The 18774-nt window shown below is 31.9% G+C and overlaps 2 protein-coding genes across 2 annotated transcripts in view; both read right to left on the reverse strand.

Moving 5' to 3' along the window:
* LOC135140802 (vesicular glutamate transporter 1) overlaps nt 1-18047 on the reverse strand; it is a 61255-nt gene extending 43208 nt beyond the window's left edge. Inside the window, exons 1-2 of the mRNA XM_064071486.1 lie at nt 17941-18047; nt 17756-17880 (exon numbers count right to left, since the gene is read on the reverse strand). Of these exons, the coding sequence (XP_063927556.1) occupies nt 17756-17820 (65 nt within the window). The 5' untranslated portion in view covers nt 17821-17880; nt 17941-18047. The remainder of the gene's footprint in view (nt 1-17755; nt 17881-17940) is intronic.
* LOC135140848 (uncharacterized) lies at nt 561-1769 on the reverse strand. Its single transcript, XM_064071559.1, has one exon. It carries the CDS (start codon nt 1755-1757, stop codon nt 582-584), a length of 1176 nt encoding a protein of 391 aa, XP_063927629.1. The 5' UTR covers nt 1758-1769; the 3' UTR covers nt 561-581.
* Nucleotides 18048-18774: the final 727 nt, after the last annotated feature.

Genomic DNA, 18774 nt, shown 5'->3' on the forward strand with positions numbered 1-18774 from the left:
GTACCTAATAAAAAAAATCAGCCCATATCAGTTAAGAGCGCCACCTAAATTAAAATTATCTCCGTTAAGTACTAAGCACTTGATTTTTAACCAGTTTTGTTGACACAATATCTTATGTAATTACGTTGTAGCCATAATTACTGTATATTCTTACATAATTCTCATATCAGTATGAAAACGCCTCATGAAATAAATTTAGCATGGAAGCAAACATTCATCTTTACGACCAGTCTCACACAATAGTTCCATAATTATATAATTGCTACAAGACACGACTAACAACGTGTAGGTCGCTCCGCGGACCTCTTAAGTGACCAATTATCCCCAACTGCTACGATAATTAATTTCAAAGTCCAACCCATCTACTTATTTTTTAATCTGTGTACACACTTCGATAGTGAATCTTGAGATCAATAAAGCCGCTTTTGAACCACTTTATTCAACAATATTTTTTTAACAAACACTCTGATCAACAATGAAAAATAAAACAACCAACCTTGAACACATAACCAAGTGTTAATTACTACATCAGTCATAAACATCCATTAAAAACACATTCATTTATTAAAACAACAATTTATTTAAACCCAATTCCTCTTCACAAACTCCTCAACAACAAAAATAAACTTCTCTTTGTGCAAGTCCGTAACGTCTTCGTGGAAAATATTTTGGGGCGAAATGTCCGACAAGTCCTGGACTTTCTTCCTCACGGCGAAGAGGGGGTAGAGCATGAACGCGATATGCCCGAACTGCGAATCTCTAGCTTCTATATCCAGCTCATTTTTAAACGCATCTAAAGAAAATTGCTGAGTGTCGCACTTCAAGTCTTCTAGAATTGAAATAAACATCCGGTGGTACCACTCGATTAGGTGGTCGTAGTGCTTCTTCACGACGTGGTTCTTCACGCTCGAAAACAAGAAGAATACTATATCGCGCGCTGGCGACCCGTAACTGGCGATTTGGTAGTCCAGGAGCTTGTTTTTGATGGGGGTACTACCTTGGAATTTAACCAGGTTGTTGCCCACCCAGCAGTCGTTGTGGGCGATGGTTGCGAAAGGTTCTCTCGCCGGGAAGTACTGCTTGATTTTTTCGAAACTGTCAAGCAGCCGGGTTTTGAAAGGGTGGATTTGTTCGAGTTGATCGATCAGGTGCGAAATTAACTCTTTCATGGTTGAGTGCATATTAGGGGTCCAGTCGTTCAAAAACGGTTTAATATTTTTGGCAAAATCAGCTGGTTTTCGGATTTTATAGGCTAAAGGGACGGCGTGAAGGTACGCTAAATCCGCCAAGATTAGTTTAGTGGTGCCTAAGTCTAAACCAGCCGTTGAGTCAAGTGTGACATAATCCTGGATTTTTAAATTCTCGAGTACTAACGCACCATTCTCATCCACGCTCTCACCACCGGTTAAATTCAGCCTACTTCCGAAGTACTTCGGGGTAAAATCGATCACTTCCTTCACACCGTTCTCTCGCTGGAACTCCTGCAAGGTCGGTACTATTTGCTTGTAGAACACGATCTCGTTCCGGAAGGTGATCGAGGTCATGAATAGTTCCTGGATGAACTCGTTAGGTGGTACCGTTTTGGCCACTAGCGATATTTTTTCGGGACCATTCGGGCCTTCAGCCGTGATGTCCAAGCTCAACATTAAACTGCCATAGTTCTCTCCTGGTGCCGTTAAGCGTTTCACGTCACAACTTTGTATTTTTTTACCAGGTAGACAAACTAGGTTTTCTAATTTTTTTATTTGTGCATCCATGACGAATGCAAGTCGACGACTGGTTGTTCCGCGGACGCATTTTTCTGATTTTGTTGCATCCTTGAACCTTTACAACAACTATTGCGCAGGCACTCGGTACTTGCTTATCGCTCTTTTCGCAAAGAACTCAAAAGTAATTATGTTTTATCAATGAAATTAATGATGTTGAGTGCCTATAGTTGCTTGATCATGTTCCGGCTGTGATAAGGTTGTGTGCTAATTATATTGATTGATTGTCGGCGGATTTGTGGAACAAATATTTGATATGAGTGCAGCAACATTGTAGGATTTTTTGTTTATTTGTTTATAAACAGCGGATTGTATTTTGCTTTTTTCTGTCTACGTGGTTCTAAAATCTGAATTTACGTAGGTAGTACGTAGTTTCTTGTTGTGAATAGATGGTTATGTATATTTATTAATTATTCTGTAAGTATATTTAAATCAAAGGAAAAATATAAGCCCCACCCACCCACCCTGTCGCAATTCTGATGATTCTGAGGAGCTTAATTATAAAATCCTTATTTTTCTAGGAGAAATTACCATGTGAAGAAAACCAAAAGAGAAGCCCCACCCATCCGTCTCCATCTCAATGGTGACGAATTTTCCATCCGTTGTCAAACCGAGGGGAGGAGCTTAACAGTAAAATCGATAATTCCCTATACAAATTTATCATTTTAAACATGTTTTAAATTTCTTGTTCTGAAAAGACGACTACGTTTAGTAAGAGAAAAGGCAAAATATAAGCCCCGCCCACCCACCCTGTCTCAATTGTAATGATTTTTCTTTAATCGTCGAGAGCCGAAGGAGCAGAAATTAACTGCAAAGTTCCTATTATTTTTCTGCAAAAAAATTATCACAATTAAGATTGAATGGGTGGGCGGAGTATATGTTTTGGCTTTTTTTTAATATACATAGTATTCTTTGAACAAGACGACACTCAGACACATGCTTTTAATTTCTTGTAAAGAAATAAGAATTATGTAGTTAATTTCCTCCCCCTTGATTCACGACGAATAAAAAAATTCATCACAATTGAGATAGGGCGGGTGGGCGGGCTAACATTTTGGCTTTTTGTTTTCATGTGTGTAGACTTCTTTTCGCAACATGAAACTTAAATGATGTTTAAGATGGAAAATTTGTATAAGGAAATTTCGATTAGGCTCCGTCCCATAATTGGAAAATCTATATTTCCTTGCAAAAATGTACCATTTTAACTGTGTTCTAAGTTTCTTGTTGCGAAAAGATGACTATGTATATTAAGAAAAAACGGCACAATATAAGCCCCACCCACCCACCCTGTCGCGATTCTGATGATTTTTTTATTCGACGTAAGCCGAGGAGAGGAGCTTAATTGTAAAATTCTTAATTTTCTAGGAGAAATTACTGTGAAATAGTTTCTCTCGTAATCGTGTTATACAAAGAAACGTGAATGTAAATAAGAAAACCAAAAGAAGCCCCACCCATCCGTCTCGATGTCAATCGTGATGAATTTTTCATTCGTTGTCAAACCGAGAGGAGGAGCTTAACAATAAAATCGATATTTCCCTACACAAATTTACCATTTTAAACGTATTTTAAGTTTGTGAGAATAACAAAAATCATGACAATGGAAATGGGGTGGGTGGGCGGTGTTTATATTTTGGCCCTTCTTCTTAACATACATAGTATTCTTTGCACAACACGATACTCAAAAACAGGTTTTTATTTTTTTTTTGTAAAGAATGAAGTATTTTGCAGTTAAGTTACGCCCTCTTGCTTTACGACGAATAAAAAAAATCATCACAATTGAGATAGGGCGGGTGGGCGGGCTTACAATTTGCCTTTTTGTTTTAATATGTGTAGAGTTCTTTTCGCAACATGAAGCTTAAAACAGGTTTAAGATGGAAAATTTGTAGTAGGAAATATCGATTTTGCATTTGGGCTCCGCCCAATAACACAAAATCCATATTTTCTAGAAAATTTTAACTATGTCGTAAGTTTCTTGTTGTAAAAAAATGGTTATGTATATTAAAAAAGAAGGCAAAATATAGGCCCCACCCACCCACCCGGTCGCTTTTGTGATGATTTTTTTATTAGTCGTAAGTCGAGGGGAGGAGCTTAATTGTAAAATTATTAATTTCCTAGGAGAAATTACTGTGAAATAGTTTCCCAAGTAAATGTGTTATACAAATTAACGTGAATGTAAAAAAGAATACCAAAAGAAGCCCCACCCATCCATCTCGAACTCAATCGTGATGAATTTTTCATTCGTTGTCAGACCGCGGGGCGGAGCGTAACAGTAAAATCGATAATTCCCTATACAGATTTACCATTTTAAACGTATTTTAAGTTTGTGAGAATAAAAAAATCATTACAGTGGAGATGGGGTGGGTGGGCGGGCTTACAATTTGCCTTTTTGTTTTAATATGTGTAGAGTTCTTTTCGCAACATGAAGCTTAAAACATGTTTAAGATGGAAAATTTGTAGTAGGAAATATCGATTTTGCATTTAGGCTCCGCCCAATAACACAAAATCCATATTTTCTAGAAAATTTTAACTGTCGTAAGTTTCTTGTTGTGAAAAAATGGTTATGTATATTAAAAAAGAAGACAAAATATAGCCCCACCTACCCACCCTGTCGCTTTTGTGATGATTTTTTATTTGTCGTAAGTCGAGGGGAGGAGCTCAATTGTAAAATTATTAATTTCCTAGGAGAAATTACTGTGAAATAGTTTCTCAAGTAAATGTGTTATACAAATTAACGTGAATGTAAAAAAGAATACCAAAAGAAGCCCCACCCATCCATCTCGAACTCAATCGTGATGAATTTTTCATTCGTTGTCAGACCGAGGGGCGGAGCGTAACAGTAAAATCGATATTTCCCTATACTAATTTACCATTTTAAACGTATTTTAAGTTTGTGAGAATAAAAAAATCATTACAATGGAGATGGGGTGGGTGGGTGGGGTTTATATTTTGGCCCTTCTTCTTAACATACATAGTATTCTTTGCACAACACGATACTCAAAAACAGGTTTTTATTTTTTTATAAAGAAATAAGGATTTTGCAGTTAAGTTACGCCCTCCTACTTCACGGCGAATAAAAAAATTATCACAATTGAGATAGGGCGGGTGGGCGGGCTTATATTTTTCCTTTCTGTTTTAATATGTGTAGACTTCTTTTCGCAACGTCAAACTTAAAACATGTTTAAAATGGAAAATCTGTAAAAGGAAATATGGATTTTGCATTTAGGCTCCGCCCAATAACACAAAATGCATATTTTCTAGAAAATTTTAACTATGTCGTAAGTTTCTTGTTGTGAAAAAATGGTTATGTATATTAAAAAAGAAGGCAAAATATAGGCCCCACCCACCCACCCTGTCACTTTTGTGATGATTTTTTTATTAGTCGTAAGTCGAGGGGAGGAGCTTAATTGTAAAATTATTAATTTCCTAGGAGAAATTACTGTGAAATAGTTTCTCAAATGTGTTATACAAATTAACGTGAATATAAAAAAGAATACCAAAAAAAGCCCCACCCATCCATCTCGAACTCAGTCGTGATGAATTTTTCATTCGTGGTCAGGCCAAGGGGCGGAGCGTAACAGTAAAATCGATATTTCCCTATACAAATTTACCATTTTAAACGAATTTTAAGTTTGTGAGAATAAAAAAAATCGTTACAATGGAGATGGGGTGGGTGGGCGGGCTTTATATTCTGGCATTTCCTCTTAACATACATAGTATTCTTAGAATAACACGATACTCAAAAGCAGGTTTTTATTTTTTTGTAAATAAATAAGTATTTTACAGTTTAGTTACGCCCTCTTGCTTCACGGCGATTAAAAAAAATCATTACAATTGAGATAGGGCGGGAGGGCGGGCATACATTTTGCCTTCTTGTTTTAATATATGTAGACTTCTTTTCGCAACATGAAACTTAAAACATGTTTAAGATGTAAAATAAGGAAATATCGATTTTGCAATCATGCTCCGCCCCATAATTGCAAAATCTATATTTCCTTGCAAAAATGTACCATTCTGACCATGTTTTAAGTTTCTTGTTATGAAAAGGGGGCTATGTATATTAAGAAAAAAGGCAAAATATAGGCCCCACCCACCCACCCTGTCGCTTTTGTGATGATTTTTTTATTTGTCGTAAGCCGAGGGGAGGAGCTTAATTGTAAAATTATTAATTTCCTAGGAGAAATTACTGTCAAATAGTTTCTCAAGTGAACGTGTTATACAAATTAACGTGAATGTAAAAAAGAATACCAAAAGAAGCCCCACCCATCCATCTCGAACTCAATCGTGATGAATTTTTCATTCGTTGTCAGACCAAGGGGCGGAGCGTAACAGTAAAATCGATATTTCCCTACACAAATTTACAATTTTAAACGTAATTTAAGTTTCTGAGAATAAAAAAAGTCATTACAATATAGATGGGGTGGGTGTGCGGGATTTATATTTTGGCCCTTCGTCTTGACATACATAGTATTGTTAGAACACGATTCTCAAAAAGAGGTTTTTATTTTTTTTTTTGTAAAGAAATAAGTATTTTCCAGTTAAGTTACGCCCTCTTGCTTCACGGCGAATAAAAAATAATCATTACAATTGAGACAGGGCGGGTGGGCGGGCTTACATTTTGCCGTCTTGTTCTAATATGTGTAGACTTCCTTTCGTAACATGAAACTTAAAACATGTTTAAGATGGAAAATAAGGAAATATCGATTTTGCAATTATGCTCCGCCCCATAATTGCAAAATTTATATTTCCTTTCAAAAATGTGCCATTTTAACCATATTTTAAGTTTCTTGTTGTGAAAAGATGGTTATGTATATTAAGAAAAAACGGCAAAATATAAGCCCCACCCACCCACCCTGTCGCGATTCTGATGATTTTTTTATTCGACGTAAGCCGAGGGGAGGAGCTTAATTATAAAGTTCATATTTTTCTAGGAGAAATTACTGTGAAATAGTTTCTCAAGTAATCGTTTTATGCAAAGGAACGTGAATGTATTACTTAAAAAAGAAAACCAAAAGAAGCCCCACCCTTCCGTCTCGATCTCAGTCCTGATGACTTTTTCATTCGTTGTCAGTTCGAGGGGCGGAGCGTAACAGCAAAATCGATATTTCCCTATACAAATTTACCATTTTAAACGTATTTTAAGTTTGTGAGAATAAAAAAATCATTACAGTGGAGATGGGGTGGGTGGGCGGGGTTTATATTTTGGCCTTTCGTCTTAACATACCTAGTATTCTTAAAACAACACGATACTCAAACACAGGTTTTTATTTTTTTGTAAAGAAATAAGTATTTTGCAGTTAAGTTACGCCCTCTTGCTTCACGGCGAATAAAAAAATCATCACAATTGAGATAGGGCGGGTGGGCGGGATTATATTTTTTTCCTTTTTGTTTTAATATGTGTAGACTTCTTTTCGCAACGTCAAACTTAAAACATGTTTAAAATGGAAAATTTGTAACACGAAATATCGATTTTGCATTTAGGCTCGGCCCAATAATGCAAAATCCATATTTTCTAGAAAAAATGTACCATTCTGACCACATTTTAAGTTTCTTGTTATGAAAAGATGACTATGTATATTAAGAAAAAACAGCAAAATATAAGCCCCACCCACCCACCCCATCGCGATTCTGATGATTTTTTTATTCGACGTAAGCCGAGGGGAGGAGCTTACTTGTTAAATCCTTTTTTCCTACGAGAAATTACCATGTACAATATGTTCTTTAGTAATCGTGTTATACCTACTTACAAACAAAACGAAATGTTTTAATTAAAAAAGAAAACCAAAAGAGAAACCCCGCCCATGTGTCTTGATCTTTATCATGATTCATTTTTTTTAGTTTTTATCGCCTATTTTGGCTTTTTTTGGCCTAAAATCCGCTCTTTATTTATTGGATTTGACTGGTTTTCTTGTGGGGAACAAGATGAGAATACAGCTCCAGATTTTAGTTTTATCCTTGTTTAGGAAGATAATTCAAAAGTTTATGTTGTAAATTTTCTTCAAACTCATCTTCATTGCTGCTTTTTTTTCTATTTTTCTCTTGCATTGTGTATTATCTATGTTTATGACGTCATAACAATTTTTTTTTTAATGAAATTACTACACTTTCTCAAAAAGTTGAGAATATGCGCTATTTCATTTAAAAATGTAAAACCTTCTCGGGGGTCGCAAGGGATTTTTTTTTAACAATATTAAACCTTCTCGAGGCTTCCAACTGTTTTTTTTTTAAGGTGAAACCTTCTTTTTTCGATTGGAGTGTGACTAGTTCCCTCTATATTGTTATGACTCCATAGGGGTTATCACAAAAAAGAAAATTCGGCCAAATCAAATTTTATAATTTTTCAGAGAAGCAGTATTTTTTGGACTGTGCTTCAGAAACGAGGGAAATTCTGTCGAAATTTTTTAGCCGCTATGTATTTGTGCCGAAAACCTGCCACCGGTTGAGTTTAAAATGCCTTAATGAGCGTCGTCCTCCATAAAGCTCTCCTGCAATCAAATAAAATCGAGAAAAAGCTCCCGAAACTGTGATGAATTTTAAGCAGGCGAGAGTATATCGCTGCAGGAACGATCACTGGGAATTGTAGCGTTTATGTTGAAAGCTCATCCTCTTTACTGTTCACTGGCTTCGCCTGATAGGAGCTTTAATCCTGGATTTATGTTATTTCCAGATTTCTTCACCCTATTCCCCGATTTGATTGCCAACAAAGAGATGTGACTTTGTTTCGGCGATTGATTATTTTCGGCGACGATTACTTTATTTCAATTTTCGCGCAAGCGACAGACGACATAAATCAATGGCTTCATAAAAATAAGAAGTGGTGCGGTTACGGCGAATATAAAGCGGGACTGGGGGAAGTGAGGCTGTTAGGGCTAAACGAGGACATATAAGGAAGATAAAGTACTAGAAAATAAAATACGAGGATGACAAAACGCTTTTTTGATATATCGCGGGTTCATGAATTAGTATTGGATTCGGGGGCGGCGAAGACGCCATTATTTTGTCGCAACTACCTGACCGACTACTTTCGAACGAAAAAATTCTCCGCGCTAGAATAAATTTCAATTTCAGGAAGCGAATTAGCATTTAGATTAAGTCCACTTTAAAATCGTGATAGCTGAGACAAATGGTCGCATACAGTGGAGGTAAATCGCGGAACATTTAGTTAATTGAAACGTCTGGGGGCCGAACTGAACAGTAGAACAATTACACTGAGTGTTAACAGATGATAATGTATTCATTTCTCCCCTTTCTGGGTTCTGGATGCGTTAGCCCATACCCTATGCAGTTTCAACTTTAGTGTCGGGGTGATCGATATTCAAATTTGAACATGGCTGATATGGGCTACGATTGAAATTTCATAACGGATTCCACTGAATAATCATTTTGTTGGCAAACAGAGCGCATAACAGAGCGAGCTTGTCGAATGTGGGAACGAGGAAGCAGAGACGGGTTAGCAGGTCTGACACGGTTTACTTAAACCTGTTTTTCGTGTAATATTGTTTAGCAACGTTTCTTTTTTTAACAAGAACGGACAAAATTTCAAAATAGTAAAATAAAAAATCGTAAAGTGTATACAAAACCACGTGTAAAAGCTCTACTGAAGTCAAATTTTTTCTTAATTAAAATCAAATAAGAACTTGAATCACTACAAGCTTAGAAAGACAATTTTCACATTCTTATTTTTCATATTTTACGAAAATATTGTGTAACTGGATTTTTTTTTTTAATTTTTTTTAATGAGGAAGAGAAAATTATTGACATCCTGTATGGTGTACTGTGAACTCTGGGCATAAAATAACACTAATAATTGGCATTTTTGATGATATTTTGCTCTCAGAGTACGTACTCAAAGCATGAAAATCGAAATACCCTACTACAATTATGAAAAAAAAAATGTTAATTTTCAAATTAAAACTGCCAATTGCGATTGTAAAATGATAACTTGTTTCCTTTTTTTTGACACAAACAGGCAAAAATTCAAAATCCACACATTGTTGTTGGTTTATTTTGATAACAATTTTAAATTTATTATTAAATATATTTTCCAAATTACCGCTAAAATGAAACTATATGAAAATATTTTGAAAACAATTTCTACTTTTTATAACAACTGGAAATTCAGTGGTGTGTTGTACACGTATTTTAACATAAATTTATAGAAGACATTAGTAAAATAAAAAAATTTAAAGTGTATACAAAAGCATATGTAAAAGCTCCACTGAAGTCAAATTTTCTCTTAGTTAAAATGTCCAAAACAACTGGAGCATTTTGAAATCTAAAAAACCATAAAATCAAACAAGAACTTGAATCACTCCAAACTTAGAAAGACAATTTTGACATACTTATTTTTCATATTTTACGAAAATACGGTGTTTGAATGGGAGACTTGAAAACCCGAAATTTTCAACTAAACGAGCACTAATTTTTTTTATGTTTTTTTTTTTAATGAGGAATAGAAAATTATTGACATCCTGTATGGTGTATTGTGAAGTCTGGGTATTAAATAACACAATAATTGGAATTTTTGATATTTTGCTCTCAGAATACGTACTTAAAGCATGAAAATCGAAATTTTCTATTACAATTATGAAAAAAAAAATGTTAATTTTCAAATTAAAACTGCCAATTGCGATTGTAAACTGATAACTTGTTTCCTTTTCTTTTGACACAAACAGGCAAAAATTCAAAATCCACACATTGTTGTTGGTTTATTTTGATAACAATTTTAAATTTATTATTAAATATATTTTCCAAAATACCTCTAAAATAAAACTATATGAAGATATTTTGAAAACAATTTCTACTTTTTATAACAACTGGAACTTCAGTGGTGTGTTGTACACGTGTTTTAACATAAATTTTTAGAAAATATTAGTAAAATAAAAAAATTTAAAGTGTATACAAAAGCATATGTAGAAGCTCTACTGAAGTCAAATTTTCTCTTAGTTAAAATGTCCAAAACAACTGGAGTATTTTGAAATCTAAAAAATCATAAAATCAAACAAGAACTTGAATCACTCCAAACTTAGAAAGAAAATTTTGACATTCTTATTTTTCATATTTTACGAAAATACGGTGTTCGAATGGGAGACTTGAAAACCCAAAATTTTCAACTAAACGAGCACTAATTTTTTTTATTTTTTTTTTTTTTTAATGAGGAAGAGAAAATTATTGACATCCTGTATGGTGTAGTGTGAAGTCTGGGTATAAAATAACACTAATAATTGGAATTTTTGACGATATTTTGCTCTCAGAGTACGTACTCAAAGCATCAAAATCGAAATTTCCTATTACAATTATGAAAAAAAAAAAATGGTAATTTTCAAATTAAAACTGCCAATTGCGATTGTAAAATGATAATTTGTTTCCTTTTTTTTGACACAAACAGGCAAAAATTCAAAATCCACACATTGTTGTTGGTTTATTTTGATAACAATTTTAAATTTATTATTAAATATATTTTCCAAAATACCGCTAAAATAAAACTATATGAAAATATTTTGAAAACAATTTCTACTTTTTATAACAACTGGAACTTCAGTGGTGTGTTGTACACGTATTTTAACATAAATTTATAGGAAATATTAGTAAAATAAAAAAATTTAAAGTGCATACAAAAGCATATGTAAAAGCTCTACCGAAGTCAAATTTTCTCTTAGTTAAAATGTCCAAACCAACTGGAGTATTTTGAAATCTAAAAAACCATAAAATCAAACAAGAACTTGAATCACTCCAAATTTAGAAAGACAATTTTGACATTCTTATTTTTCATATTTTACGAAAATGCGGTGTTTGAATGGGAGACTTGAAAACCCGAAATTTTCAACTAAACGAGCACTAATTTTTTTTATGTTTTTTTTTAAATGAGGAATAGAAAATTATTGACATCTTGTATGGTGTATTGTGAAGTCTGGGTATTAAATAACACAATAATTGGAATTTTTGATATTTTGCTCTCAGAATACGTACTTAAAGCATGAAAATCGAAATTTTCTATTACAATTATGAAAAAAAAAATGTTAATTTTCAAATTAAAACTGCCAATTGCGATTGTAGAATGATAACTTGTTTCCTTTTTTTTTTGACATAAACAGGCATAAAATTCAAAATCCACACATTGTTGTTGGTTTATTTTGATAACAATTTTAAATTTATTATTAAATATATTTTCCAAAATACCTCTAAAATAAAACTATATGAAGATATTTTGAAAACAATTTCTACTTTTTATAACAACTGGAACTTCAGTGGTGTGTTGTACACGTGTTTTAACATTATTTTTAGAAAATATTAGTAAAATAAAAAAATTTAAAGTGTATACAAAAGCATATGTAAAAGCTCTACTGAAGTCAAATTTTCTCTTAGTTAAAATGTCCAAAACAACTGGAGTATTTTGAAATCTAAAAAATCATAAAATCAAACAAGAACTTGAATCACTCCAAACTTAGAAAGACAATTTTGACATTCTCATTTTTCATATTTTACGAAAATATGGTGTTTGAATGGGAGACTTGAAAACCCAAAATTTTCAACTAAACGAGCACTATTTTTTTATATATATTTTTTTTAATGAGGAAGAGAAAATTATTGACATCCTGTATGGTGTACTGTGAAGTCTGGGTATAAAATAACACTAATAATTGGAATTTTTGATGATATTTGCTCTCAGAGTACGTACTTAAAGCATGAAAATCGAAACTTCTTATTACAATTATGAAAAAAAAAATGTTAATTTTCAAATTAAAACTGCCAATTGCGATTGAAAAATGATAACTTGTTTCCTTTTTTTTTGACACAAACAGGCAGAAATTCAAAAACCGCACACTGTTGTTGGTTTATTTTGATAACAATTTTAAATTCATTATTAAATATATTTTCCAAAATTCGTCTAAAATAAAACTAAATGAAAGTATTTTGAAAACAATTTCTATTTTTTAAAACAACTGGAACTTCAGTGGTGTGTTGTACACGTATTTTAACATAAATTTATAGAAAATATTAGTAAAATAAAAAAAAATTAAAATGTATACAAAAGCATATGTAAAAGCTCTACTGAAGTCAAATTTTCTCTTAGTTAAAATGTCCAAAACAACTGGAGTATTTTGAATTCTAAAAAACCATAAAATCAAACAAGAATTTGAATCACTCCAAACTTAGAAAGACAATTTTGACATTCTTATTTTTCATATTTTACGAAAATACGGTGTTTGAATGGGAGACTTGAAAACCGAAAATTTTCAACTAAACGAGCTCTAATTTTTTTTATATATATATTTTTTTTAATCAGGAAGAGAAAATTATTGACATCTTGTATGGTGTACTGTGAAATCTGGGTATAAAATAACACTAATAACTGGAATTTTTGATGATATTTTGCTCTCAGAGTACGTACTCAAAGCATGAAAATCGAAATTTCCTACTACAATTATGAAAAAAAAAATGTTAATTTTCAAATTAAAACTGCCAATTGCGATTGTAAAATGATAAATTGTTTCCTTTTTTTTGACACAAACAGGCAAAAATTCAAAATCCACACATTGTTGTTGGTTTATTTTGATAACAATTTTAAATTTCTTATTAAATATATTTTCCAAAATACCGCTAAAATAAAACTATATGAAAATATTTTGAAAACAATTTCTACTTTTTATAACAACTGGAACTTCAGTGGTGTGTTGTACACGTATTTTAACATAAATTTATAGAAAATATTAGTAAAATAAAAAAAAATTAAAGTGTTTACAAAAGTATATGTAAAAGCTCTACTGAAGTCAAATTTTCTCTCAGTTAAAATGTCCAAAACAACTGGAGTATTTTGAAATCTAAAAAACCATAAAATCAAACAAGAACTTGAATCACTCCAAACTTAGAAAGACAATTTTCACATTCTTATTTTTCATATTTTAACGAAAATACGATGTTTGAATGGAAGACTTGAAAACCCGAAATTTTCAACTAAACGAGCACTAATTTTTTTTATATATTTTTTTTTAATGAGGAAGAGAAAATTATTGACATCCTGTATGGTGTACTGTGAAGTCTGGGTATAAAATAACACTAATAATTGAAATTTTTGATGATATTTTGCTCTCAGAGTACGTACTCAAAGCATGAAAATCGAAATTTCCTATTACAATTATGAAAAAAAAAAGTTAATTTTCAAATTAAAACTGCCAATTGCGATTGTAAAATAATAACTTGTTTCCTTTTTTTTGACACAAACAGGCAAAAATTCAAAATCCACACATTGTTGTTGGTTTATTTTGATAACAATTTTAAATTTATTATTAAATATATTTTCCAAAATACCGCTAAAATAAAACTATATGAAAATATTTTGAAAACAATTTCAACTTTTTATAACAACTGGAACTTCAGTGGTGTGTTGTACACGTATTTTAACATAAATTTATAGAAAATACTAGTAAAATAAAAAAATTTAAAGTGCATACAGAAGCATATGTATAAAAGCTCTACTGAAGTCAAATTTTCTCTTAGTTAAAATATCCAAAACAACTGGAGTATTTTGAAATCTAAAAAACCATAAAATCAAACAAGAACTTGAATCACTCCAAACTTAGAAAGACAATTTTGACATTCTTATTTTTCATATTTTACGAAAATACGGTGTTTGTATAGGAGACTTGAAAACCCAAAATTTTCAACTAAACGAGCACTAATTTTTTTTATATATTTTTTTTTAATGAGGAAGAGAAAATTATTGACATCCTGTATGGTGTACTGTGAAGTCTGGGTATAAAATAACACTAATAATTGGAATTTTTGATGATATTTTGCTCTCAGAGTACGTACTCAAAGCATGAAAATCGAAATTTCCTATTATAATTACGAAAAAAAAAATGTTAATTTTCAAATTAAAACTGCCAATTGCGATTGTAAAATGATAACTTGTTTCCTTTTTTTTACACAAACAGGCACAAATTCAAAATCCACACAGTGTTGTTGGTTTATTTTGATAACAATTTTAAATTTATTATTAAATATATTTTCCAAAATACCGCTAAAATAAAAATATATGAAAATATTTTGAAAACAATTTCTACTTTTTATAACAACTGGAACTTCAGTGGTGTGTTCTACACGTATTTTAACATAAATTTATAGAAAATATTACTAAAATAAAAAAAATTAAAATGTCTAGAAAAGCATATGTAAAAGCTCTACTGAAGTCAAATTTTCTCTTAGTTAAAATGTCCAAAACAACTGGAGTAGTTTGAAATATAAAAAACCATAAAATCAAACAAGAACTTGAATCACTCCAAACTTAGAAAGACAATTTTGACATTCTTATTTTTCATATTTTACGAAAATACGGTGTTTGAATGAGAGACTTTAAACCCAAAATTTTCAACTAAACGAGCACTATTTTTTTTATATATTTTTTTTTGAATGAGGAAGAGAAAATTATTGACATCCTGTATGGTGTACTGTGAAGTCTGGGTATAAAATAGCACTAATAATTGACATTTTTGCTGATATTGTGCTCTCAGAATATGTACTCAAAGTATGAAAATCGAAATTTCCTTCTACTATTATGAAAAAAAAAATGTTAATTTTCAAATTAAAACTGCCAATTGCGATTGTAAAATGATAACTTGTTTCCTTTTTTTTTGACACAAACAGGCAAAAATTCAAAATCCACACATTGTTGTTGGTTTATTTTGATAACAATTTTAAATTTATTATTAAATATATTTTCCAAAATACCGCTAAAATAAAACTATATGAAAATATTTTGAAAACAATTTCTACTTTTTATAACAACTGGAACTTCAGTGGTGTGTTGTACACGTATTTTAACATAAATTTATAGAAAATATTAGTAAAATAAAAAAATTTAAAGTGTATACAAAAGCATTTGTAAAAGCTCTACTGAAGTCAAATTTTCTCTCAGTTAAAATGTCCAAAACAACTGGAGTGTTTTGAAATCTAAAAAACCATAAAATCAAACAAGAACTTGAATCACTCTAAACTTAGAAAGACAATTTTGACGTTCTTATTTTTCATATTTTACGAAAATACGGTGTTTGAATTGGAGACTTGAAAACCCAAAATTTTCAACTAAACGAGCATTATTTTTTTATATATATATTTTTTTTAATGAGGAAGAGAAAATTCTTGACACCCTGTACGGTGTACTGTGAAGTCTGGGTATAAAATAATACTAATATTTGGCATTTTTGCTGATATTTTGCTCTCACAATACGTACTCAAAGCATGAAAATCGAAATTTCCTACTACAATTATGAAAAAAAAAAAATGTTAATTTTCAAATTAAAACTGCCAATTGCGATTGTAAAATGATAACTTGTTTCCTTTTTTTGACATAAACAGGCAAAAATTCAAAATCCACACATTGTTGTTGATTTATTTTGATAACAATTTTAAATTTATTATCAAATGTATTTTCCAAAATACCGCAAAAATAAAACTATATGAAAATATTTTGAAAACAATTTCTACTTTTTATAACAACTGGAACTTCAGTGGTGTGTTGTACACGTATTTTAACATAAATTTATAGAAAAAATTGGTAAAATAAAAAAATTTAAAGTGCGTACAAAAGCATATGTAAAAGCTCTACTGAAGTCAAATTTTCTCTCAGTTAAAATGTCCAAAACAACGGGAGTGTTTTGAAATCTAAAAAACCATAAAATCAAACTAGAACTTGAATCACTCCAAACTTAGAAAGACAATTCTGACATTCTTATTTTTCATATTTTACGAAAATACGGTGTTTGAATGGGAGACTTGAAAACCCAAAATTTTCAACTAAACAAGCACTCAATTTTTTTTTATTTTTTTTTTTTTTTTTTAATGAGGAAGAGAAAATTATTGACATCCTGTATGGTGTACTGTTAAGTCTGGGTATAAAATAACACTAATAATTGGCATTGGTACTTTGAAAATATTTACCATTTTTTCTAAAAACTAGTGTTTCCTTGGTATATTCTATACGTATTCTAACAGAAATTTCCTCAAATTAGTAGTAAAATAAAAAAATTTAAAGTGTATCCAAAAGCATTTGTAAAAATTCTGTTGAAGTCAAATTTTGTCTTAGTTAAAACAATAATTGAAATATTTTGAAATGTGAATTTTGACATTCTTATTTTTCACATTTTCGGGAAATACTATATTTGAATGAAAAATTGTAGAATAGACAATTTTCAGCTAAACAGACGCTAATTTTTTAGAAAGATATTTAAAAATGAGAAATTAAACACTATTCACATTTCATATCGTGTAGTATGAACAGTGGGAATAATATACTATCATGAGTTGGAATTTTTGTACATATTTTGTCCTTAATACACTTACTAGAAACATAAAAATCGCAGTTATATTCCACTATAATAAAAGCAAAATGTTAAATTGTTTTCACTTAAGAATGATAAACCAGTTTTATTGTCATTATCGCTGATACGTAGTTAAAACAGGATATTCTTGTTAGTAAACAACATTTAACGATTGATTAATTAACTTATTCTGAAAAAAATTGTGTAATTGTTACGATGTATTTTTATACGTTTAAAAATTAAAAACAAACTTCCAAAACACAGTCTATTACATTCCAAACGCTAGCACACGTTTTTATGTATTTTAAAACAATGTGAATTTGGTAAATCTCATTTTAACAGTTTTTTGGCTTTTCGCAGCTTGTAGAATACGAAAATGCCGATCGCGATTGTGTTAATCTGTCATCGATCGTCCACAAATTGTAATAAATTTGATTCAAAATATGAAAAAAATCGCCTATTTATTCTCTCCGTAAAGCAGCTGACGTTATTCCAGGACATTAAAATAAAACGTCAAATTTACTCAGTTCTGAGTGTTTACTCAGTAAAACCCCGCGCTTGCGCAGCTCACAATCACTCCAAAAATCCGTCTTTAAATTTTCCAAGTACAAAACCTCACTCCGAAATCCGCCATTTCCCGCCCCCACGCCCCATATCCATAAAAAAATCACTCACCACCCGCCCCCCATGTCGTCGCTCTTGCCGCCGCCGAGTCTGCCGAAAGCTCCAAAATCGGGCATGCCCCACAAAGGCGCTCACTAAACACTCGGTACGACGTGTCGGTGTCGACTGGCCATCATCTGGCAAAAAGAGCAAAAAAACGGATTTTCGAAAAGGAAGCAAAACGACGCTGGACTCACCACAGAATGCAGCAGCATCAGGCAAACGACGTCAGGTCCGGGGAACGTGTGGTCCCCGGAGTGTTCCGGGAAGACGTTTTGGCGCCGTCTCCACGCCGCCCTCGCCATTGGAGCCCTGCCACAGTATCAGCTCTGACGTCTATCCGTTACTGTATGCCCCGAAACGCGGCCGCCAACCAGCGGCCGGGGGCGGGACCTGCCGCCAGATTACACATTGTTTCAATCGGGACAGTGCAAAAAAAATTGCACTTTCGGGATATTGTCGGCCATTTTGGAAATCACAAACGATTGTTTTCGAGATCTTATTAACTGATTTTGCTGACTGGGTATAACTATTAATATCGGGGGCGGCGGAGGCGGGGGCGGGTGGAATTTGGAAAAGAAAATCGGGGGAGGGTGCGAGGGGGTGGCGAGGGGGCTCATTAGGTGTACTGATTATTGAAACTTATAAAAATAATAAAACGTATCTATAATTAGGGTTCTAATTGGCAGCACACAGAGCTAAAATGTGTAAAATTGACTTTAAAAATTTTATAAAAAGAAATAACAACAAAAATGAGGATTTTTAAACAAGTATTTAAGACGTTCACAAACTATTTAAAAAGAATATTCCTACTCTCTAGAATATCTATAACAAGCAATCAAATGAGGACTAATTTTCAATGTAAAATAATGAATATAAGTGTTGGTTTAACGGTTTTTCAGACATAAATTTCAGGTTGTGTATTAATTGTCTTTTAAATTTTAGTTAATGTGCCAATTGATAACTGCACAATAAATTAGAATATTAAAATAATTTCACAAAATTTGTAAAGAATTTTTAAAATTCCGTCG

Source organism: Zophobas morio, unplaced genomic scaffold (assembly GCF_036711695.1).
Source record: "Zophobas morio isolate AGI-343-1 ecotype UQ-CSIRO unplaced genomic scaffold, CSIRO_AGI_Zmor_V1 ptg000041l, whole genome shotgun sequence".
Taxonomy (NCBI): domain Eukaryota; kingdom Metazoa; phylum Arthropoda; class Insecta; order Coleoptera; family Tenebrionidae; genus Zophobas; species Zophobas morio.

Excerpts from the sequence above, each read along its gene's own strand:
- LOC135140848 (XM_064071559.1), bottom strand. The coding sequence starts at position 1,757 with ATGGATGCACAAATAAAAAAATTAGAAAACCTAGTTTGTCTACCTGGT.